At 42.4% G+C, this 24170-nt stretch overlaps 1 protein-coding gene across 8 annotated transcripts; it reads left to right on the forward strand.

Annotated features, from left to right (window-relative positions):
* Window positions 1-38: 38 nt before the first annotated feature.
* RCOR3 (REST corepressor 3) lies at window positions 39-23498 on the forward strand. 8 transcript variants are annotated; one of them, XM_061348358.1, is made up of 12 exons: window positions 41-342; window positions 837-893; window positions 6179-6256; window positions 7717-7769; window positions 9573-9734; window positions 10079-10203; window positions 11587-11683; window positions 14201-14419; window positions 16031-16108; window positions 16845-16902; window positions 22176-22417; window positions 22849-23498. In XM_061348358.1, the coding sequence occupies exons 1-12, from the start codon at window positions 201-203 to the stop codon at window positions 23191-23193; spliced, it is 1656 nt and encodes a 551-aa protein (XP_061204342.1). In that variant the 5' UTR covers window positions 41-200; the 3' UTR covers window positions 23194-23498. The 8 variants fall into 8 exon arrangements, with proteins under 8 accessions (XP_061204349.1, XP_061204350.1, XP_061204342.1 ...); XM_061348359.1 differs by having other exon boundaries at window positions 42-342; window positions 11587-11665; XM_061348362.1 differs by lacking the exon at window positions 41-342 and adding an exon at window positions 451-510.
* Window positions 23499-24170: the final 672 nt, after the last annotated feature.

Below are 24170 nucleotides of genomic sequence, written 5' to 3' on the forward strand. Positions count from 1 at the left end.
GCCGGGCCGGCGCGGAGGGATTCCCGAGGGCTGCGCAGCGCCGGGGGAGGGAGGGGGGGGCGCGAGGGGGGAGGAGGCGCCGGCGCCGCGGTGGCCCGAGGGGGGGGCGGGGAGGGGGCAACATGGCGGCTCCGTATTAACTTCCCCCCCTCGGCAGCCCGCATTGCCGCCGCTCTCTCCCGCCCCCCCCAGGCCCTGCCATGCCGGGCATGATGGAAAAGGGAGCGGAGCTCTTGGGGGGCAGGAGCCGGGCAGCCCCCAACGGCACCAAGAGCAGCAGCCCCTCCAACGGGCACTACTCGGAGCCGGAGAGCGGCGGCGGTGACAGTGGCGACGAGCACGGTGCGAGCCTGGGGCCGCCCGACAGCGGGGGAAGGAGGGGGGTGGCGGGAGGGGCTCCGAGCCGTGCCGTGCCGCCTCCCCCTGCCCGGTGCCGGCGCTGCCGCCGCCGTTCCTCCTCTGCCGCCGCCGCCGCGCGTCTGTGCTGCGGCGGGACGGGCCGCGGGGGAGGTGAGGGAGGGGAGGGAAGGGGGGGGAGCAAGAGGGGGGTGCGCGGGAGCGCGCAGCGCGGCCCCGCGGTGCTTAACGATGGGGAGTGTCTCCCGGGAGCCGCCGCCGTCTCCATTGTTCCGCTGAAATAAACTCCCCCTTCCGCCTCCGGCCCCCTCCCCGCCGGTCGTCGGGGCTCCATCTGCGGCGGCGGCGGGCGGGGTGGCGGCTGGGGGGAGGTGGCTTATTCCGCACGGCCGCGGCGGGGGCTCCCGGGCGGCGCGTCCCCAGCCCGCCCGGGCACAGGCACGGCGCTAATCTCTCTCCCCCCTCCCTTTGCGTTGCAGATGTAGGCATGAGGGTCGGAGCGGAATACCAGGCGCGCATTCCTGACTTCGAGCCCGGTAAATGGCTTCTCGGCTGTACCCTGACATCTTCCCGAGCCGGGAGGGATGGGGTCGGTGCTGGGGAGGGCTGGGCTCGGCGCTCCTCCGGCGGCGGCCGCGGGGCTGTGTTTATGCTGCTTTGCAGCCTTTGTGTTGGCGATCCGGTGCCGGCGGCGGGGCAGCAGCTGCGCCCGGGAGCGGGGGCACCGCGGTGGGAGTATTCCTGCTCGGCTGATGGCGAATTCCCTTCGCTATCAGCCGCGTTGTGTCGTGTCCGGCGGGAGGCGGCGGAGCAGAAAAAGGTTGGATGCTTTTTATTCCCCCCTCCCCTTCTTAAGCCATAGGGCATGTCCTGTGTTAACCAGGTGACTTAAGGATATTCGCCGTGGGGAGATGGATGTTTTCGGGCAGGGGTGGGAAGTGATGCGCCTGCCGGAAGCGGAGCAGACCTGGCTGCGTGCTGGAGGCGCTGGGTGGAAGATGCGCTGGGTGGGAAACTCCTGCCCCTGGTCTTGCGTGCTGTAGTAGCCCCGCTCACCCCGCTGTTGCAGCCTGAGACGCTCTCCTCCGCCTTCCTCACCCCCCAGCCCCGCCCCGAGGAATACTGGGCACGTTTGCATAGCCTAGTCCTTGGTTTTAAGCGAGTTGATGGCTAGAACGCTGCCTTGCGTTACTGCCACGAGCAGTGAGACCGTAGGAGCGTTGATCGGTTCTGCTGTAGTGGCCAGATGAAGCCTATCTACTTTCCTGTTCTCCAAACAGGCTCCATTGGTGTCAGATGATTTCCTACCGGAAGAGGATTGGGCCAGAGCTTCTCACATAAGTGCCTCCTAAAGCTGGAGCGAGCCCCTCTTGATGGGCGCAAGTCCCCACAGGCCAAAGAAAAGGCCGGGGGAAAGAAAGGGGGAGGGTGGGATTAAATGGATGCATGATCTTGGCATAAGGGAATGCCTCTTCCCCGAGAAAGGAGCGCGTAGTCGAGCTCTCTTTGTTAATAAGACTAACCGTTTACACCCGTTATTTTTACGGTGCCTACATAAAAAGAGACATAAATAAAAATTACCCTTTCTAATGTGTAACCCAGGCTTGTTTTTCCTACAGGCTGCTTAAATTAGAAAAACGCAAGAGTTTGTTTTTCTTTTGATTAAAAGAGCTCTTTGCCCCTTTTAGGACAACTGAGGATCTGCGGTTTCAGTTTTGTGAACTGTATCTGCAGTAGCATCATTGCATTTGTACCCACAGAAGTAATTTTATCCTCTCTCATAACCAGACGGTTTAGAGCTCCTAAGTGGTCCTGGGGGGTGAAATTCAACTGATGCTCCTTTCCCTAATAACTGGGATTAATACATACTGCTTTATCACTTTCCTAAATGATGGAAATCTTTCTTGAGGAAGTCATGTGTAAGAGGCATAATGTATAGTAGTGTTGTTCTTAGTGTGTGTTTTGATTATTAGGGCAAGAAGGTGGTAACTATTTATTTTTTGGAACACCCAAGTATTATGGGGAAAAAAAGAACTAAGTCCATAAAGGGCAGAAGTACTGTACATATTTACTGTGTTAGCAGAGTGGTTATCTGAGAGCTCATGCTTTCCCCTTGAGGTGGCATATCTTAGAGATGGAAGTGATGCTGGGCTATAAGAGGTGTTCTCTTATAGCTATACTTAGATTACTTCTGTCCAGGGGGAGCAAACGTAATAAACACTCCATTGTACTCCCATGTTTGCATATATGGGCATAGGCACTACCTTTAACTAATTTAGGTGCTGTTTCTTCTCGTAGTTGCTTTAATGCCTGTTTTGAGGGAGTTTAACACAGGTTTCAAAGTCAGCCCTGTGTTACACACACAGAATACTAAAATGGGTAGAATAAATACCCATCCTTTGGCCTCGCTTAGCCTGTGTTGGAAAATACTCATAAGCAGTGCGTTGAGGAGCAAGACATTGGTGATTAAAGTTGTGATGCTAGTAAACTTTTTTTAACCTGAGTTCATGTATAAAATAAAATATGTTTAACTTTTTAAAGAGAAAAAGTGTTGTATCAGTTGCAAGGGAGGTAGCATTCTAACTGTCACCAGATACTACTGCAATGAGAGAAATTTTCTAACTGCAGAAAGCAGTTTTAATCAAAATCCTAAATTTCCTTAGTTTATTCACTCAGTAAATTAGGTATTGCCTGTACTCCAGGTTCTTAGCTCCCTGCTGGTTTTCCTATAGTACTTTATATTCTGGAGGTGAAATTGTTTCTGCTTGTACTTCCCAACCCACCTATAGATGCAGCAGGATGTTCCAAAGCTGGTATCTTTGTTAAGGGCTGCTCACGTTCTCTTGGGAAGCATAGTGGAGAGTGCCATCACTGCAGAAGGACCATGCTGTTGTGTCATCCACATGTGAAATAACTGCTGGAGAAGTTTTGCTCTGCTCAGATTTGGACTTCCCGAAAGCTTTACTATGGGTTTTGTTTGCTAAATACAGAGGTACTTCTTTCCCATCTGCCCTCTTCTCAGGGGTGCGGAGGGGCTGTCAAGAAGAACACTTTATAACTTTCAGGGTCACTTATGGAGTCCATTTCTGGGTACATCCTTGTAACTTTTCTCCCTCTAGTCTTCCTGTATGAAAATAGGCTTCCTTAAATCGAAGTTATTAAATGGTGAGGTGAAGTACGTGATTTCTTCCACTTACTCCATGCAATCTGACCTCACATTCTGTGATTATTTTTTTATTTACTTTACTTTAAGATTTCCAGTCCTTTATTATAGAAATTTAGTTCTTCCTTCCATTAGTTTTTGTGTTTGTGTTCCTACTCGCAAAGCTTAGCCTTAAGCAGGTGATGATACTTTCTATGCTGGAAAAGATGATGATACTTTCTACACCTGAGTTGTGTACGGAACAGCAGCATCCATGTGTACATAACTTCTAAGGTTAAGCTGAAATTTACCAAGTGTCAGTTTCCTGCTGCAGTTTCCCTATTCTGTACAGTTCATTCAAGTACAGAAACCTCTTCCGAAGTGGTTTGAATGTGGAGTTTGGGCAAAGGGAGACTTGTCATATTTGACATGTAGTTTGCAGTCCTTCTCTTCCTTACTGGCTTACAACTCTGCTCTTCTAATGTGCTCTGGTTAACATATTGCCTGGTATTTCCAGCCACTATCCATAATAAGAATGGAATTTGCAGATGTAGATCATGCTGCCCTTGAGCTAAAACACATACTTTTTGCAGGGGGGAGTGATGCTGACTTGAATACTTGGGGCACAAAGGATAAGAAGCAGTTCTCAGAAAGATAGATCATAGTCCTGCATGTGCAGATGGAGAGATCCCTGGACTGTAGCTATGGACATCCAGTGTTGACTTCCTTGGAGCTCCCCATATGCAGCCCGTTGTCCTCTGTCATTCTTGCTTTCCTTTTGGCAGTGTGAAGATGCCCCCAGCGTGGAAACAGTTGTCTGATCCTACTGGAGGAACAGCAATGCTTCAAAAAGGGCTGTCCTGGTGGGAGCTGTTTGTTAGTCATGTGAGGCTGCGACCTCAGTAGGGGAGTCACATATGCCACTGCATATGTGATCTTCTGCAGGCACAAATGATAGGACCCTGAAACTTAAGGTTTTCATCTAATAATATCCATGGTACCTGCTTGTTTGCAGGTGTCTGTCTGGGATCTGGAAATAACTGAGGGTATACTCAAGTTTAGTTGCTTCTTGCTCACAACCTGAAATTCTGATGCATTCTGTAGTGGTCCCATGTTCATTTCTTAGTTAGAGTGGGGTACGGGGTAGCAGTCATTTACTTCTGATAAAAGTTGAATGAGTGAGAAATGTGAATGTAACATGTTTGCATTACTCTTCATGAAGTATTGCATTTCTGATGACTACAGTTGGCATGCTTTTTTTTTGTTCTAAAGGAGGATGTTATAATAAGAAATTGGTTCTCGCGCACCAAAACCCTTTCAGAGTTCAGTATTGCTTATGCCTTGACACTGGTGCTTTATGACTGTGTCCATTTTTAACTTATTACAGAGTTTATGGTGCATTTAGACTATTTGTCTTGCGTGTCTCATTTTGGAAGACACGACATCTTTGAGTTTAATTACCTGGTTTTCAAGTTCACAGTCGTAACGGATCTGAAGATTACAAAGATGATAGCAAATACAGAAGCCTGCCAAACTAAAGAGGGAAGAACAACCAAACACAGTACCTGATTAGGAAGCACTAAGTTCTCTTTTCCAAGGCATTGATTTGTTTTGTTCTGTTTCCTCCAACAAGATGTAGAACCTAAATATAAAGTGTGGCAGCATAAAATGGAGTGAAAAGTTATTTGTTTCACTAAGGAAAAAAACCAAACCAGTCCTTCTCCAAGAAGGATACAAGGAGAATTCCTGTGAGGGTGACTCCTCAAGGAATTCATACTGACACTACTGTAAATGGTCCAATTGTTGAGCAATATCTTAGCAAGATAAACTGTTAAACAAATAGATTGTAAGAAGCTTGATGCAGTAGCATGTTTGGGAAATAGTAATAAGAAGTAGTTAGTGCTGGTCCAATATTGGGGAGTTACCTTTTTTTCCAGTGTGTGTGTGGTTTTTTAAATCAAAGACAATGATGTAGTGCTTTGTATGAGGTTGCATCAGTATCGCTGTCTTCTCCCGATAGGTTAGGTAACTTGACTGCTTGGCTGGCTGCATTCAGGTGGAGGTGAAGAGCAAACAAAACAAGGTGACCACCCAGCCACCCAGTTTGGTGGGCTGTGAGTATCAGAATTGCATAGCTATGAAAATCAAAACTAGAGACAGATTAACAGTTACTTTGTGCATAGTTGTTAGGATCTTTCCTTCTTGAAAGGTCAGGGATGGTGACCGTGTTCTACCCTCTGTCTTTTTGTCGTTGTTGAGCTTTCATTGTGGGGGGGGTATTTGTTTTAAGGCAGCCTAACTGAACACAGTAGATCTTGATGCTCTGTGATAGTGGCAGATGTGCCGATAGAAATCTTAACTTCTGGAGGACTATTCCAGCACAAGTACCTCTAAATTTTGCAGGCAGCCAACTTCAGCAATGCACTTTAATGCTCCAATTTTGGTAACCATGATCCTGTCTAATAACCAGTTACGACTGAGCCTTGTAAGAGTACTGTTCAAATTCAGCCGTTCATGAAATGCAGTGTCTTAAGGAAATAATGTGGCATTTTTAATGCCCTCTCTCCTCCACCCAGTAGCTAGGCTGGACTTCTTAATGTGGTTGACTTTTATTTACTGTCCTGTGAATAGCTGCTCTCAAGATCATACTTATACTGAGACTTACGTGTTTTCTTACAGGTGCCACAAAATACACTGATAAAGATAATGGAGGGATGCTTGTATGGTCTCCGTATCATAATATTCCAGATGCCAAGTGTAAGTCCTTCCCTGCTTAGGAATTTGGATGCTTAATTGTAACTAAATAATTGTTTCTGGTGTGCCTGTTGATTCTGTATTTTTGCACACAGTCAAACTGCAAATAGTAAATTAAGCACAAAGCTTCTCTTCTATTTTTTATTTAGAGAACTCCATGGAAAGGAAAGATCACCTTCTCTTATTTTATAGTTAAGTCTTTGTTTCAGATCAAAGCCTGTGTTGATCTATCCTCAGTGTCTGTAAAACCTGTAGTTATTAGTAAAAGCATAAAACATCTAAACATGTGGAACTTGCTGCTCTAAACTGCTAGAAGAATTTGCAGTAGAAAAATCCAGGAAAGATGTAAAGGGGAATTATTATTGCTGTCTTATAAGGAAAAACTGAGCATTTCTCCCTTCTGAAGTGATGGGACTCATCTGACTAAATGTGAACAGTTACCTGTTTAATCTAGTTTGAACCTGCCTCCTCTGCTAGAATTTCCCATATGTAATATAGGGGAATAAACTTTGAGGATGCAGTGATGAGAACCTGGTCCTCAAGGACAGTTTCTGTCTGTTACCAGTAGTTAGTAGTGGAAGGAACGTACCTTCTACTGTAGAACAATTAGGAATAAAATACTCTACACCTCTGGTTTCTGAACACTTTAAACTGCAAAAGAAGTTGTGGCAAGGACATCTCTGATCTATTTGAATACTGAGGATGTCATTATTTCCCTTTCTCAGTCGTGCTTCCTTTCAGCTACATTCAGTTGCCACTTGACTGGGAACTGTAGAAGGTGGAGAGCGTTTCTTTACAAATACAAGTTACCCATTGAAGATCAAAACTAGCAGGACTTGACTGCAAAGCGAGGGCAAGAGCCCAACACAAAGCTGGCTTTACTATGGCCAAAGATCACTTAAAAAATGGTACTGGTGAATCTGATCTAATTATTCAGTCTTAGTATTCTCTGTTGAAAACTGACTTTGTCCCATGGTTAAAATGAATGTTGGTCAGTGAAATCTATGAAATATCAAGGATATGCATAATCATTAATCTCGAATCTCTTTACATTAATTTTTAACGTGTTTGAGAATACGAACAGGAGAAGTAGTTCAGTTTAAAACTAAGCCAGGTGTCTGTGTTCTTTGGAGTGGGTTCCAGGCAGACATAGCCCTTCAATAACTAGCTGGTCCTGGATTTAAATAAATGATGAGCCTCTGTGGATTTGTTGTGATAAAAATGTGAAAGACAGTATCTTTTTCGCTGAGAATCAGCTTGTGTAAAAAGCTGATATTAAATTAAAACCAGTGGGTTTATTATTTTAAAGCTATGAATATATGTAAGGTTTGGGGGGTTCTGGGCCTATACAGTGTATTAAAGCATGGGAAGACCATTTTCCCATGATAGATGGCTAATTCTGTGTCACCTTATAGCAGAACTGAAAGTACTAAAGAATTAATTCTGCCATTGCTTTGTTACAGTGGATGAATATATAGCAATAGCAAAGGAAAAACATGGATACAATGTGGAACAGGTAAGTGCCATGCAATGAGAGTGCTCATTTAACGGATCCTTTTGAATGTAAAAGAATAACACAGCTCTTTTCTGTTTACTCTTTTCCCCTTGGTTACCATTAATTAACGCTGTTTCTCTTCAGGCACGGCAGCAAACACTGCAGTTAAATGGATCTGCATACAGTTGTGGTCTGGAGTCTCTGCAAAAGATTGAGCTCTTTGTTTTCATGACATGCTCAGCTTGTAGTGTGCACTTTTGAAAAGGTTTGGTATGTTTCTTGATACACTGGGCATGTCATGCAATTGTGTGTGTGTATCTAGTTAAAGAATTCCCTAGGAAAGCAGCTTGCAGATTTAATGTTTAATATTAGAATTCAAATATGATGCCGTTTTTAACCATTAATGGTGGTAAGGACACCATTGGGAAGGTTTCTTGTATACTTAGAGAGACAAACCAGCTTGGAGTGTTGGGACAGGAAAAGAGGAATTCCAATGATTGAGAATAAGAAACAAGTTCATTTTGGGTTTTTTTTCTAATAACCTTTAGTCACCCTCCTGTCAAAAGTACAGGATAAAACTTTGCTGCTCTGCACTCAGTGCTGTTGTCATTTTCTTCACAAATTAACCAGATACTACTTATCACGAAAAATATTTGGTGTACAAGTGGAAATAAGTTGAACAGTGAAGTTTTGGGTGATGGAAGCTCATAATAGCAATGGCTTGCTGGCCAACTGCTGTCTGAAAGAGAAGCTGCCAGTATTGCGATGTCCAGAATGCCTACAGTTTGGTGGTGCTTGTTTCTGGTCTGGCTTTTATTAGGGGAGAGAGGGAACTGAGGGATCTCAAACTAAGTCTGTGGAAAAGACCGATTTCCAAAATAACTTGTGGAACGAAATCTTTTAAACTGTTCACAGTGGAATAAAAATTGCAAGAGGTTGCTTGTCACTTGCCATTGTCACAAGAAGAGGTTTGTAATGTCCAGGTTATGAGGAGATGTGAAGTCAGGGGTTTAGAGAGCTGATGAACAAGTGGTCATCATGTCTGCACTGTATTGTAGATAGAACCCCAGACTGTTTTGGGTTGGAAAGGACCTTAAAGCACATACAGTTCCGACCCCCTGCCATGGGCAGGGACACCTTCCACTAGAGCAGGTTGAAAGTGAAGAATGGTTGAAACCTGAATGGATTTCATTTCCAGGTGTGAGGCTTGGCTTCAACTCTGTCAGTGATTCTCTGGCAGAAAGTCTAATCAGCTGTAAGAATATAAAGAAATTATATGAGAAAGTGTATTTAAATTTCCATTCCTTATTAGGTGCACATGGCATGGAAATGGTCGTGCTGTTGTCTGTGGATTGGAGAGTTGTAGAAAGAGCACTCTCACTTTGACCTTTCAGACTTGCATTTTGGATGATCCTCTGGCTGCTGAAAGCGTGTTTTTGTTTTCTCTTTTGAATGGGCTGCTAATAAAGGCCCGAAGACCCGTAAGGAGCTGTGTAGGTGATACCTACTTGTAAAGGAAGAAAGCAGGTCAGATTTGAGCCTGTCAGCCTACTTCGTGCTCGCTCACAATTATTGCTGCCATGCCAACCTTAAATTGTCCAGCTTTCGTACCTTTAATGAAGTACAGATGTGCCCGCTCTTCATACTGTCTCCAAAGAGAGTTCTGTAACCTATAGCACATAGTCAACGAAGTTGTAAATACGTTTTGAGAAGGGGTTCTGGTAGTCAAATTTTGGTTTAAATAAATAAATTGCCTTTTTTTAAACTTGTCTCGCCATTTGAGAAAGTTGACTAAATCCAAAAAGGGGCTGTTTCTTTCCAAAGGCTCTCGGCATGCTGTTCTGGCATAAACACAATATTGAGAAGTCCCTTGCGGATCTGCCCAACTTCACTCCTTTCCCTGATGAATGGACAGTTGAAGATAAAGTCCTATTTGAACAAGCATTTAGCTTCCATGGAAAGAGCTTTCACAGGATCCAGCAAATGGTAAAATAATACTTTAATCAGAAGCATTAAACAGTTCAGAAGCTCTAAGAACTGAGGCTCCTGTTGGGTTAAGTCTCATGATTTCTTTGTATAAGCTTCAGGAACAACCGTGAATGTAGGATTTAAGTTAATTTCATCATGTCCCTTGCACCGATAGTTTTTTCCCTCTAATAAAACCTCTTCTTCCCTTCTCCTTTAAAAAATACACCAAATACATCCCTCCTTTCCACCTCATCTGTTCATTTAACATATTTGGATAGAGGTGGTTATAAAGAGAGCAGAATTACAATCTTGGGGTGCGATTTTCATTTTAACATGTATTAATGTATAATGAATTCTTCTAGCTTCCAGACAAGACTATTGCAAGCCTTGTAAAATACTACTATTCTTGGAAAAAAACTCGCTCTCGGACAAGTTTGATGGATCGGCAGGCTCGGAAACTGGCTAATAGGAATAATCAAGGTGACAGGTAAGCTTTATGTTCTTAAGTAGCTAACTAGAGTAGGGATGTCAGGGTAATTTCCATCCACTATGTTTCAGCGTGAACCATATTTTCAGGTCTGAGCATCATTTAGCAAGGGGTTTGGTACCCGTGCTTTACGAGCTATATCACTCCGCTTGTTGGAGTTGTTGTAACGTACTGAAGTGCTTTAATGGATAACTGTTAAAAAACAAGGGTTTAAAAAAAGGCTGGGAATGTGGTTTATGAATAATGCTTCATTTGAGAAGTCTAGCCCTCTATTTCTGTGTGGGGAGTACAATGGTTTTGGGGGTGGGGGATTTTCTGTGGTCTTTTTGCACTAGAATGGAGTTAAAACAGAAAGATCAACCACTATAAAGAGCTGTAGCAATTAGAATGCCCAAATACTAATTTATAACAAAGCTTTACATAAAGTCTTCCTTTAGGAGACTTAGAACCACCATTGGTCAAAGGGAATTAGAGCTGAAAATAGTTTTAAATTGTCTTGGATAGAAGGAAATGATGTTTCCTCTAGTTACTAGGAAATTGAAATTATACTGCACTTATTATACTGGAGTATTAGCTTACTTTTCTCTTTTTAAAGAGATTTTATAGGTTGAATGTATAAGTGACATAATCAAGTTCACGTTGGAAAGTATGCTTTTACATCTTCAGGAAACTGTCTACCTAGGGCAAAAGTGTCTTATTTAATTATGTTATTGAAAAGAACTCCTGAAATCTAAAATGAGTATGCTTACTTGTTGGGACCCTACAGCTGAACAATCACAGAAGAAAATCAGTTTGCTTCTGATACAGCATTTTTTGATCTATTTTTCAATAACTGGCCAGTTTTGTGGTGTTCTTACATTCATTTATTCAGAAATCATGTTGTGTGAATCACTGGATTGGACTTGACTAAACTGTTATCTTTTCAACCTTTCTGGTTTAATTCATTCCCAGTCACTAGATCTTGAGCACTTTGGTGACAAGCAGTCCTGTGTTTTCCCATCTTATGTTGTCCCCTTTTGGTCTGCACAGGCTAATGTGGCAAATGAAAGGTTATTTGTAGCCTTGGTATAGTTGACCACATAAGCGTTCATGCTGGCACAAGTAAGTGGTTGTATTGAAAAAAGGTGACACCACAGTATTTTGGCAGAGCAGTATCACCACTGTTTATAAAGTCATTTTGAAGCTACAGTTTGGGATTGCGTGTTTAGCATTGTAATTATTAGAATTTAATAGAGGAAATATGTTTGTAACAGTTCTCTTGAAAACTACAAGTAACTTTGAGATGCTGTATACTTGGATAATTCTGGCTTACTCTGATACATATTTATATTTGGGCTTAAAAAATAGATAAAATGACCAGCTTCTTATAATATCTCTCCTCAGTGATGATGATGTAGAAGAAGCTCATCCAATGGATGGAAATGATAGTGATTATGATCCCAAAAAAGAAGCCAAAAAGGAGGTAACAGATAGCTTAACGGTGAATGTCAGTTTGTTTGTTTTCTCTCAGTGTGATACCATGAAGAGCATGACTTGCAGTGAAGAGGTTTAGCTTGTAGCCTGCTGAAATCACAGGGGTTTTAGGTGATCAGCATCTTGACAGCTTCTGATAGGTGAAACAACATTCCCTCTGTCCTGTTGAGGTGCTTACAGTTTTACTAGTTAAGAATTACTGAAATCTAAATGGGTTTTTTGTGTTTTAAAATTAAATGATGTTTCTCCAAGAAGAACTTTTTCTGTTCCTTCAGAGCCACAGTGAGGTGGTGCTTTTCAACTAATATGTGCCTTTACTGGAATGCTTCCTACTAATAAATGTAGAGACAACCATTAATGAGCACTTACTGTTAGCTTTACGGCTAAGTGCTACGTTAGGGGTATGCTTAGGTTTTGTTTTTTTGGGGGGGTTCTTTTGTTAAATATTCTTTATGAATAAGACTATAAAACAGCTAAGTGTGTAAATGCCTGTTTCCTTTGTTAACTTAATGAACTTGTGATTTTCCTGTAATGGAACAGTTCATGCTTCTTGAGAATGTGGGAGGAGAGAGTAGTGCAAAACCTCAACATTCCCATGAAGTGGTACCTATGATTATTAATAAAACTTTGCATTTCTATCAGAAATGATGCTGAGTAAGAGTCTGAGAGGTTTAGATTTGCTTCTCAGCTTTGCAGTGACCTTCAATGTATTGCTTTATCTAATGCCTCAAGAAAGGACAATTACAATTACTCCTTTCTGTAAAAAGAGCTTTTTAAGTTTTTTAGCATGCCAGGATATTTCTTTGAAATGGCACAAGGCCTAATAATGGACCTTTTTACATTTCATTCTGCTGGTGTAACAATGTGCTTGCAATCTGTTGATCTGAGTTGCTGCATAAGCCGCTTCTAAATAAGGGCTGTTTTGTTCCATTTACTTCCCTTGGTTATTGGTAGAATTGCTACATGCAGTCCAGAATGAAAGTAGTTTCTTGATAGATTTCTAGGAAAAAAACAGGTTTGCAGTTTCTGATGAGCTGTTTGGATCTGTGTAAGATAATTCTGTGATCTAGTATTTCTGGTAGGATTTGTGTGCTTCCAGTTTCATAGCGCTATATAAACTAGGTGGGTTACTTGAATGTGCAGAGCAATGGGAGCTTTGTTGCCAGAAAAGACTAAAACAAGCCAAATGCTCTAGTTTGGCAAGACAAAAGGTTGGGGGAATATTGTCATCTTAAATCCAGATTGAGCAGACAGGAACTGCAGTTTCGTACTGAAAGAGCAGTGCTGACCCAAAACCCAAATGGCATAAATGGTCCAGAAGTAAACTTAACCTTGGGATTTTTAGATGTCAGAGGTGTAATGCTCTGTGTCAGCTTTACAAAGAAGAGCAAGTGTCTTAAGTGCAAGTATCTTAAATGGCCTCTACAAAGTCTCTGGACTGGATTAAGATGTTACATTAGCTGGGAAGAGAATGTGGCAGAAGGTCAAGCATAGTAGAGCAGGATACTGTTTGCTGATCTGTACTAATACTAGAGAACATTAATAGTGGCTGCTGCAATTTGTTTTCTCTTCATGGTGATCAGATAACCACCTCCTCTTAACTTGCATGGATGCCAGCAGGGAGGAGCAGTAGGGAGCTGCTTGAAGTAGCAAAAAGCCTGAATTCCATCTCTGTTCTGGTACTGAGCATTGCTTTGAATTGGAAAACCCTTGCAGGAAAAGTAATTTCTGCTTCTGTAGCCCTGGTTTGTAGGAATCTTAAATGGTTGCTCTATGGGGGTCACATACATGCAGACTAGCTGTTGTGCAGCAATGCCTACTGAAAACAAAGCTGAATTTTTTAGGTGTCCAAACATGTCAAAACAGCAGTTACAAAGCCTTCATCTCCTCTTTCCTGTCCCTTTCCACTTCAGAAAGCAAACAAGAAACGCTGAAGTTTGCTAAGTTACATAGATTTTTATAATAACTGCCAAAGTACATCCATCCTTTCTCTGCCAAATCTCAAATCCCCTCCCAAAGCAAACAGCACTATCACTTACCATAGAGTGCTTACAGCAGGGAAAAGTGTCATCTTGCATTCTTGCCCTTCCTGGTTGACTCCAGGTCTTCTTCTCCCTTTATCTTCACCTGAACTCTTCATATCTGATCAGAAATAAAGGTGTAAGTTCACTGATTAGTTTGTTTGAACATGTAATATATATGTATTCTTTATCTTCTGCTTATATAATTTTTGCCCTCTTTCACAGTATTCAGGCTGTGTTTTCTATGCCATTTATTGTGTTTTCAGTCATGTTTAAAAAGTTTTAGAAACTGGTCTTTCTAAGACTTAATGCAGGCTTATCCAGCAAATGCTCCATCAGCTCATCTGCAAGTCTTAGCTTGGATGCTACGTACAGAGGAGGATGTTAGCTTAGCTTAGGTTATCTTTGTCATGAATACGACATTAAAATGCTGTGTGATGCTTTATTGAAGTTGTTTACAAGATACTGTTATTCTTTAATGATTTATTTCTTGTAAATTAAAGGGCAATAATGAGCAGCCTGTTCAGACCAGCAAAATAGGTCTGGGTAGAAGAGAGTATCAGAGCTTGCAGCATCGCCACCATTCTCAGCGTTCCAAATGCCGTCCACCAAAAGGCATGTACCTGACCCAGGAAGATGTGATAGCTGTTTCCTGTAGTCCCAATGCAGCCAACACAATTCTTAGACAGCTGGATATGGAACTAATCTCATTAAAGCGACAGGTACCATGGGTTATTGGTCTTGTTTTGTTTTCATCTCAGATTGTTCTGATTGTAATGATTTTGAAGATTATCTGTGAAGATTCTGAAACTTCTTTAATGTGAGTCTTCCTAACTTTGTTATCACCAGAAATGCTGGACGCTACCTGACGAGCTGTTCTTTGGTTATTGTTTTTATGGTAGTAACATGGGAAAGGACGACTTCCTTTTAAAAAAAAGGAAAAAGAGGGGGGGAGTATGGCATGAAAACAATATTACAGGGTTGGGGACAGGAGAAAACTCAAGTGGCATTTGATGTGATTTAACTATTTTAAAAGTATTTGTGTAACAAGGGAGAATAAGGCCAATGTATCAAAGGAAGTGATATTTATTATGCTTAAAACTGTAGCTGTTTCTCTGGATGGCCTTCCCCACATACCATGAGGAGGGTGGGAGCGGGGAAGAGATCATGGACTCAGTTGTTTGTTTGAATCTGAGCTTTCTAACTCTTAACCAAATTTAGAACAGCTTTGCAGTCCTCACCTTTTAAGAGGACAACTGCCTGCGTCCTGTGTGTGAAGAAATGAACTTTTGGCACTTTAAGTTGAAACACGGAATCTGTTCAGCTTCTCAGGGTACTGCAGTATGTGCACGCTTGCTTTCTAGGAGTGATGGGGCTACAAAGTCAAGGCTTATCTCCTGGAATTTCTGCCTCCTTATAGATCGCTAAGAGCTGCCATGTTGCAAAACCATGGAGTGAATAAAGGCTTCCGTGGGGTTTTTGCTCCCTTGTATTCTTTTACAGGAGAAAGATGCTTCTTTCTGTCACAGCAGGACTCGGGGGCTCAATAGCATAGGTGGGTTTTGCTTTTTAGCCTAAGTGTAGGTGAGTTAGAGCCTTGAGGTTCTGTTTCTCTTTTTTTTCTTGCAGTGATCTCAGAGGTGCAGTCTTTGGAATCTCCCCCTGAGTTGTCTGCTTTCGTGTCCATACTTAAGAACACTTGTAATAGCTGTGCACCGTAGTATGCAAACTTATTTTCTTACCTATGTTACCTTATACGCATCATATACATATATGAATGATTTGGAAACTCTCTCCTTTTTGTAGCCCAAGTTATTTTATGTCAGTACTGCAGCTCGTTTCACCCTGAAAGGAAATCATGTTGATCTAGGGTCAATAAAAAGCAGTCTTGTGAGAAGGAACCAACTGGAAACATCTTGTAAACCTTTTTTCCCCCCCTTAAGTGCTTTTTTGGAGAAGGAAGAAGTTCCTGTACGCAGGACATCTCACTTAGGTTCCCAAGAAGCACGTTTTGTGTCTAGAATACTCTGCATCCTTCTTCAAGAGCACACACCCCGTGGTTGTCAAAACTGGCTTGTTACATCCTCCTGCGAACACTCCTGCAGACAAACTGTTCTTTTGAAAGGCTGCCTTAAATATTTTTCTCTCCCTCGTAAACTGTGCTGTATTTTTAAAGTGTATTTTTTTAACCAGTTAAAAGTAGTGAAGCCTTAAACCGTAATATTTCTCTTTCTAACTTAGGAGGTACACTTGTGGCAATCCTAGTGAAGATATATGTGTAAAGTGACCAACTTTCTTTGTGGAGCTGATTAACTTTGTTGTTTTTGACCAAGGTTCAAAATGCTAAGCAAGTAAACAGTGCACTTAAACAGAAAATGGAAGGCGGGATTGAAGAATTCAAACCTCCTGAGGTAAATCACAATAAACACTAGACCTTGTGGCCTTGTGCTTGCATTGGTAGGAAGCTGCAGGAATGTCTCTTGCTGCAGCACAGCGCTTGCGTTTCAGCAGCAGCTTAAGCAGGATCCATTGAGTTACATGCAGGGGTGAGTCTGGCTTCTTTACAGGGAATTAGTGGTAGGCTTTTCTTATGCAACTGGCTGAATAAAGAACCAAAAAAAACCAGAATGCCACGTGTACTCAGGAGAATAGGGAGCTAACATTGAGCCCTGATGTATGGGTTGCGTTGGGGTTTTCTTTCCTGATTAAAAGTAGATTATGTAGATTGCTAGCAGTAAATTCTATGTTCTGTGTGACTGTACATACATTTGGGCATATGAAGTGAATGACTTACTACTACTGAAGTTCTCTTTTGCTTGTTTTAAAGGCTTGCCTATGAAACATAACATGAATGCAAAACCCTCCAGACCCCAAGTCCTAATAGCTTAGAGAAATGCAACTATAAATTCAGATTCTGTCTGCATAAAAATCATTAGCTTGTGCATAAGTTACGGTGTAGCTGATACTAGGAACTGCAGTAAAACAGAGGGAGGACTGTTGCTGTAGTTCTAAGCTCAAATCATTAAATGCTACTTTTTTACCTATGTTGCAAAGCGTAGTGCAAGTAAAACACATTCTGATGCTCAGATGTTATGCAGCTGTTGAAACGTTTTAATGACCTTTCTGCCATTTTTCTAATTTTAATAGTCTAATCAGAAAATCAATGCCCGTTGGACCACAGAAGAGCAGCTTCTTGCAGTACAAGGTATGTTAACAGCAGTAGTAGTTTGAAATCTGATGCAGAGGATTTGGAGAGGTACTCGGGCTTATGCTTGTATTTCCCTCTAATGAAAAGCTGAACTTTATCTGGTCTTACACGTCGGTCACTGGGGAAACAGCAAAACTAGGGAGAATACTTAGGCATTCATTCAAGCAACACGACACTAGTCTTTCAGTTACCCATATCAAATCTTGAATAGAAAAGCTAAGCTGAGTTTAACAGCTGTAGTAGTACCAAAAACGTCCCTTCAATCATCTTCTAAATCACCTTACATTAATTGCTCTAAAGCGGAAGATTGAAGTAATAGTTCAAGTAATAGAACTCGAAGCAAACACTTAAGACATCTCTCTGTATTCTTAAAGCAGAAAAAAAGCAAATGTAAAACTGCTTTACAGCTTAATTTTCTCTGTTCATGAGGGAATAAAAAGCAGATAACGTACCCAGTGGAGGCCTTTTAAGAGTCTAAAGCTGGATATGGATACTTGCCTAACAATTGTACTGGAGAAAAAAGATGTTTCCTAGTAGGCTACTGAAACCACTAATTTGCAGTTATTTCATTTATGTGAAGGAAAACTGACTTGCCTTGCTTTAACATGCTCTGCCTAACATACAAGGGAGACTGGAGAGCTTAACGCTGTCTTCAAGACACTAGCATTGACTCCTATGGATCATCTTTTCTAAGATAACATAATGAGCTCAGTTATACAAATGTGCTTTCTTTCTGTGTATTTTACACCTTTCAAATGAAAAGGCTGAATTTTAGTATAAAACCTTCAGCTGGATCAGGAAATCAGTTTGAAGTTGCCAGGTGTACCATAACTGGTAGTTATTAGCCAGATGACTGAACCTCAGGTTAGGTTAGTTTTGAGCTGCGAATGGAAATGCTGTGTCTGAAGCCAACGTGCTTCAGACACAGCATGTTTGAGGCAACCCTCTCAACATGCGTGCCTCAAACTGGGATTTGCATCTCCAAACTGTTTTCTGTCCTAAGTTCATCCTCTCAGTACTGCCAAAAAGCTGTTGGTTGCTTTTCCTTTTGTCCCCCAGTGCAGCTGAAGGAGATGCCTGTTTTTAATATGCTAGTGTCTAGTAAGTAGAATGTTTGCTGGAGGAGTGGGAAAAGTCCAGGTTCATTGTGCCTGCCTTAGCATAAAAGGATTGAAACCATCTTGCATTTTCATAGTTTAGTTATTGGAGCTCTCACTAAACATCAGTTTGAGAAGTGATAAGAGCGCATTTAGTTTTTGTTAAGCTACAGCACTGTGCAGCCCACAAGGCAGATTATAAAGCTGGAGCATGGACAGAAGAGAATGAGGGTTGGTGAGGACTTCTTGGAGAGGAGTTTTAGTCTTCTGGTCTCTTTATTGAGTGTTTTGTGTTTTATAGAGGTAGTCAGCCTCAGTCCTTAAGGCTGGGGTTGATCAGGCCTTCGGAAGAAACCTATTTTCGTTGATTTTACATGTGCTTGTATGTATTGCTTGCTTTTTAGTCCCCTTCCTTTGCCAGTGTATAAAATGGAGATGGGAAAGAACCTTAACACCAGGAACAAAGTATTCAAAGTCTTCCCACCCTTACCTACTGCCTGGTAGTAGAGTCTCCCTCCTGGAGTGGTAGTGCTGTAGGTATTAACCTCTCGTCCCTCTGGCTAAGGACTCTGCTCTCTTGCTTCAGAATAGATGCTTGAGCTAGCAGACTTCTGCATGAAGGAGCCACACTGCCTTTTGCCTTGCCTGTTCTCAGAAGCAAGTAGCCATGGTTGCTGTATTAAAAGCTACAGTGATGCGGGTTAGGCTTGAACTTGGAGGTTTACTTGAGCATTGGGACATTTAGTTTGTACATTCAAACCAGATTTATTTCATCAAAGTATTGATATGTTTTGGCATACGCTTTTAATAACTGTACAGAAATTATAAGTATTAAGCAGGTAGGTGGCATTTCTGTGATTTGTTCCCTTGGATCCAAGCGCGGAAATGATAGCAATGATTTGCAGTAATACAGTTTTGGTACTGTTTTTCCTAAATGTGAAGAAACTCCTATCATCTGTGGGCTAATCTCAGGAGATTGGCAGTAACCAAAGAGGAGGGAATGGAAAACCCACCTTAAAATAGAGCTGAGTGTCTAATCTTAAAAGCAGTGTGGCTGCCTGCAGTGGGGTTGTGGACTCAGGATCTCTGAGCTGATCTCCTGCACTATAATTTATCAGTCACTGTTCAACTTCCCCTCAGTAGTCATTGAATGTAGTGGGCCAGTTCGTCACTTGAGGTTTTGTTCAGTTACAAACCTAATTCACATGTAGAAATGTATAAGTACAATCTTTTCAAAGTAAGACCTCGGCCATATGAAAATTGCAATTGGACAAATGTTTTTAAACTCAACTAAAACAACAAAATTTAAACTGAAGGGCACTGCAGTGGAAAACAGTTGGGACAACCAGGATCTAATTCTAACTCGTAAGAAGCACTCTAATCCCATCACAGTGAAACTGCATCTCTCGTAACCCAGAGGCTGCCTGTTTCTGCCTTGTTGCAGGGCAGTATTGTGTTGCTTTGGGCCCAGGCTGAGGCTTTCTGTGCCTCTCATTGTTTGCTGTGCTGCACAACATTAAGAAGCGTAGGCAGTTTGGATATATGAGTTTCTCCAAGGTAGGCACACAAGATGAAACACTGGAATAGTGAGCATGCACATGATCAAGTACACCTTTTGCAAGTGGGTGAAGCTTTGAAGAGCTTGGAGGATTCCCATGATTAGGGCTACTTTCAAATGAGCTGGGAGAAAGACATTCACACATGTGAAGCAAGGCTATACAGTTGTCTTGTTTTGAGCTGCACTTTCAGCAGCTGAATAAAATTATTCTTGTGGATAACAGGTTAAGCACCTTAGAAGTACCTTTGCATGGTGCTTAGGACAGAACTTGTATAAGGATATGTAAGTAACGTGCACCCATTTGAAAAGGATGATGGGTTGGCATCAACTCTTACACATATGCCAGCACCTTATGCATCAAACTTTCATAAACATGTATGGAACTTTCTCTGTTCCTGATGCAGCTTAAAAGGATTTTGCTCCATCATTGTGGTGATGTAGTCACTGCTGATGCTAGAGCAGTACTAAATAGCGCTTGGGAAAGAATCCAAAGTGAGTAGTGCTGCGTGTAGCTAAACCAAGGAAATGTTATTTTCTTTAGATACATCTCATAGTGAAGGCAAGATAGACTGTTCTCAAGCTGTTGGCTTGGGAATAGGCTTTGAGACCTTGTTTTTGACAACTTTAGTTGAAGTTAGCAAGCAGGCTCAGTCGTTTTGCAGTTCAGGGGGAAGGAAGAAGTATAGCCAGCATAGTAACAAAGTGCTGAAAACACTAAAAATCAGAAGGAGGTTTCAGACAAAACTGTATTTTGTTTTGCTGGGTGCTTTGTTCACTTGGTAAATTGCACAGGATGTTAGATACGTTGCAGTGGCAATTTAACGGGCAAGTTAGTAAGGGTGGTAATGGTATGAAGAATATTCAAACACTGGAGGGAGTGCTCCGTGGGCGCACACAGCTTCTGAGGAGTATAGCTCATACCTTGTACAACTGATAAAGCACAGAGCCAAGTCCCTGTCTGCTTTGCCTAGATGCGTGCCCTCCCACATGGCTCTGCTAGGTCCCTTTGTTTTCTTTCCAAGGTTCTTGCAGTCAGGATGGTTGGATTCTTTTGTATGCCCCAGAAAAGATCTGAAATGATGTAGCTGGGCTCTTGACAGCTGAAACAGCTTCAGCTATATAAATTGTTCCGATCCTGGAGCAGAACTTCTCCCTTGAATTGCAGTGAGTGTACATTACCACGTGAGAAGTGCCCGTTAATGAGGAAAGTAGCAAAGAGCAGAAGAAGCTGAAGGCCAGACTTTCACAATTCAGTTGAAAAGGAACGTGGCTTTCAGATTCGAAGCAACTCTCACTTTCTGAATCCTTTGCTTCACTTTCTGAAGTGAGGCATGAAATCAGGCATGAATTTCTTTTCCTGTAATGAGACAGAGTGCCCATCCTCTGAGCGCTGTAATATGAATGAGCTTAGTTATCAAGAGCTTTCACAGAACAAGTCAAATTGTCACTCATGCATAGCTGAGAGCAGAAAATGAGACTTCTGTTTACTCAATCTGGGATTTCCTTTATTAGTCTCCACATTTTTGGATGCTTGTGATTAAAATTATACTTCGTGCAGCCCGAAGCTGTGTTCCGGGATGGTGGAGAGTTTGAGGGCTTTTTTTGCTTAAGCAGGAAGAGGAGGATCTAGATACATACCCTAAATACAACTGAGAAAATCAATAAGCTTGTTACAATTCCAACTTCAGGTTAAAAACTATGGAATGTGGTACTTGAGGGGGGCTTGTAGGTTATGGGCAAATGTAGTTTTAGAACTTGATGTGTTGGGATTTTCTTGTGAACAAGAGCGACCTACTGATGTCAATATGAAAATGAAGTAAGAGCGATGTAAAGATCTTCTTTGTCCTGGAGGCTTGTGCTGGGCTGCCTTATAAATACACATCAATAGCTTATATATTTACTTATATTCCCCAAGGTGGTTGTCCTAAAATCCCAGTCTTCTACCCAGCTCAGATGGTGAATGAAAGCCTTACAAAACCTTTGCCAGGTGAATGCTTGCTAGTTGCTCTCCATAGCCTCAGTAGAGCATGACACAAGTTGGGGAACGAGCAGTATATCGTGACTTATGGAACTGTGCCCCCCGTGTTTGCTCCAGTAGCTGCTGCCCTCTAGCACTCCTGCTGCACAGATTGTGGGCAAAGAAACATCTGTGTGCAGCTGGCATTGAAGGAACCTGTAAATGCTGTTGGTGTTTGTCCCTTCACATTTCTAGTGTTACACCCTGCGCACAGCAATGCATACATGCTCAGTCACCCTCCCTCTCCATCTTGAACTTGTCTTGGGCTTTGCCCTCGCTGCAAGCATACTGAAGGATATACTTTGTCTGTCAGAGGCCGGATCTCTGTGGTTTCAGGTTGGGAGGCTTGGTGAGTAAGCCAGGATCCTTAAGTAGAGTGGGTAATAATGTTTAATAAAGCTCTTGATCTGTATGTTGATAGCTGTGCAATTAAAACTGACTTTGTTTTAATGGAAATTGAGGCCTTCTCATAATTGAGAAGTCTTCCTAATTAGCGAGTCCTTGGTTTGCAGGTCCCATAGGTTCTCTCTATAAATACATCACACGTAGCTGTGTCTGACTGATTCTTCACAGCTATGTTATTTACTTTGCCTTCCAGGTGTCCGAAAATATGGTAAAGATTTTCAAGCTATTGCAGATGTAATTGGCAACAAGACTGTTGGCCAAGTGAAGAACTTCTTTGTAAACTACAGGCGTCGGTTTAACTTAGAGGAGGTATTGCAGGAATGGGAAGCGGAACAAGGAACCCTGGCTTCTAATGGTGATGCTTCTGCTTTAGGGGAGGACACAAAAAATACTTCTAATGTACCATCAGGAAAGAGCACTGATGAAGAAGATGAGGTGTGTTTTGTGTACCAGAAATAAGTAAGCATGGGTTGAGGAACAGCATTTATTTTAGTGATGTAATGTAAGGTTAACTGGTGTGGAGTGGCAAACCGCATTCTAAAGAATGATGATGAGCTTGCATAGAACTTCAGCCAATGTCGTTAACCAGCTGGGAGCAGGACTGCACCTTTCATAGTGACGATCACGTTACTGTTTTACTGTTAAAATACACTTCTTGTTCTAGAAGAAGAATCTTGCTTCGTAAATGTTTTTAGTTCTGCTGTCTGTAATATTTTGGTTGGTGATTTCTTTTCGGTAACTTCTCAGTTTTTTGGTTTTGTTTCTTTTAAATGCTGTTTCCTGTGTAGTGGACAGTGGCAGCCCAAGTGCATCATGTTCTGGCTGGGATGGCAGTTCACGCAGTCTTGTCTTTGTCCTTTGTGCAGGCACAAAGCACTCCGGCCACTCAGTGTTTAGGCCCTTCACCTCCAGCACAGGCATCTGCTCCAGCACCTACCGCTCCCATGGCAACTTTAAACCAGCCTCCCCCGTTACTTCGTCCGGCGCTTCCTGCTGCTCCTGCCCTCCACCGGCAGCCTCCGCCGCTCCAACAGCAGGCACGGTTCATCCAGCCCAGGCCGACCCTAAACCAGCCTCCCCCACCGCTCATCCGCCCAGCTAACTCCATGCCTCCTCGTCTAAACCCACGGCCCGTGTTAAGCACGGTTAGCGGCCAGCAGCCACCCTCGCTTATTGGAATTCAGACAGAATCTCAGTCCACTCTGCACTGAAGAAATACAGCAGAATTCTGCTAACTCCTGCATCTGCAACATCAGATCAGTGTACTTTTCCTTTCCTTTGGGTTTTTTTTTCCTGTTTCCAAACAATGAAGGGGAGAAAAGAGCAAGCCTTCACAGCTACCTGACCAGTCCTACAGAGGAGCAAGCCAATACCTACACGGGAATGACCACCTGTATAAAAGTATTTTTATGTCAGACTTGTACAGCAGAACAATGCCTCCAATACAGCCCTCCTCTCTATGAATACCTGTTGAAGGAAGCTAACTTCTTCAATGAATAAATGTTCAACACACCAAGATTTTGTTTAACTGATTTTTACTCTATTTATTTTATTACAGGTCTTTGTAGTCGAGCATCTAACTACAGGGAAGTAGCCTGGCAAATCTAGGGATAGATAATATTGTAGGAGACTTAAATGTAGCTTGGGGGGGTTTGTTTGTGTGTGTGTGTGTGTGTGTGCGTGTGTGTGTGTGTGAATTTTTTGGTTTCATTTTTTACCTTTTAGTGCAAAAAAAAACAAGAATGGCCTTAGGTTGAGAAGTTTTGGCCCTGTTTAGGTAACGGTAGAAGCGTTTTGCGCACTTGGATAATGTAGGTGCTGCTTCTCTTTGTGTTTTTCCCAGAACGCTTTTTCTTGTTTAAAAAAGGTACTGTCTTGTTAAACACTCCTCTTTGAAAGAGTATTCTGAAGCCTCAGTGAGCTATTGTACCAAACTTGCTAAACCTCACACGTGTTCTACTCATGGAAGTTAACTGAAAGCAGGAATCCAGGTTCCTGCTGCAGCATCTCCTGTGGGCTGGGCTGGAGAGGGAGGCAGCAACTTCCACCACCCAGGGGGGTGACAGGAGAGGAGCCATATAACAAGAACCATTAATTAATTTATTCCACTAATTCTTCTAATCTGATTACAGTAGAATTTAACTCATCTGAGAATGGCTGCCTACAGTTCATGTATGCTAGATCATTG

Source organism: Neopsephotus bourkii, unplaced genomic scaffold (genome assembly GCF_033783945.1).
Source record: "Neopsephotus bourkii isolate Nb327-2 ecotype Australia unplaced genomic scaffold, CSIRO-AGI_Nbou_v1 NB_354, whole genome shotgun sequence".
Taxonomy (NCBI): domain Eukaryota; kingdom Metazoa; phylum Chordata; class Aves; order Psittaciformes; family Psittacidae; genus Neopsephotus; species Neopsephotus bourkii.

What these genes read in the sequence shown, in the direction of transcription:
- RCOR3 (XM_061348358.1), top strand. Translation starts at nt 201, where the DNA reads ATGCCGGGCATGATGGAAAAGGGAGCGGAGCTCTTGGGGGGCAGGAGC. An exon ending in AAGAATTCAAACCTCCTGAG is followed by an intron (nt 16,109 to 16,844) that starts GTAAATCACAAT and finishes TAATTTTAATAG; the next exon opens with TCTAATCAGAAAATCAATGC. An exon ending in GCACTGATGAAGAAGATGAG is followed by an intron (nt 22,418 to 22,848) that starts GTGTGTTTTGTG and finishes TCCTTTGTGCAG; the next exon opens with GCACAAAGCACTCCGGCCAC.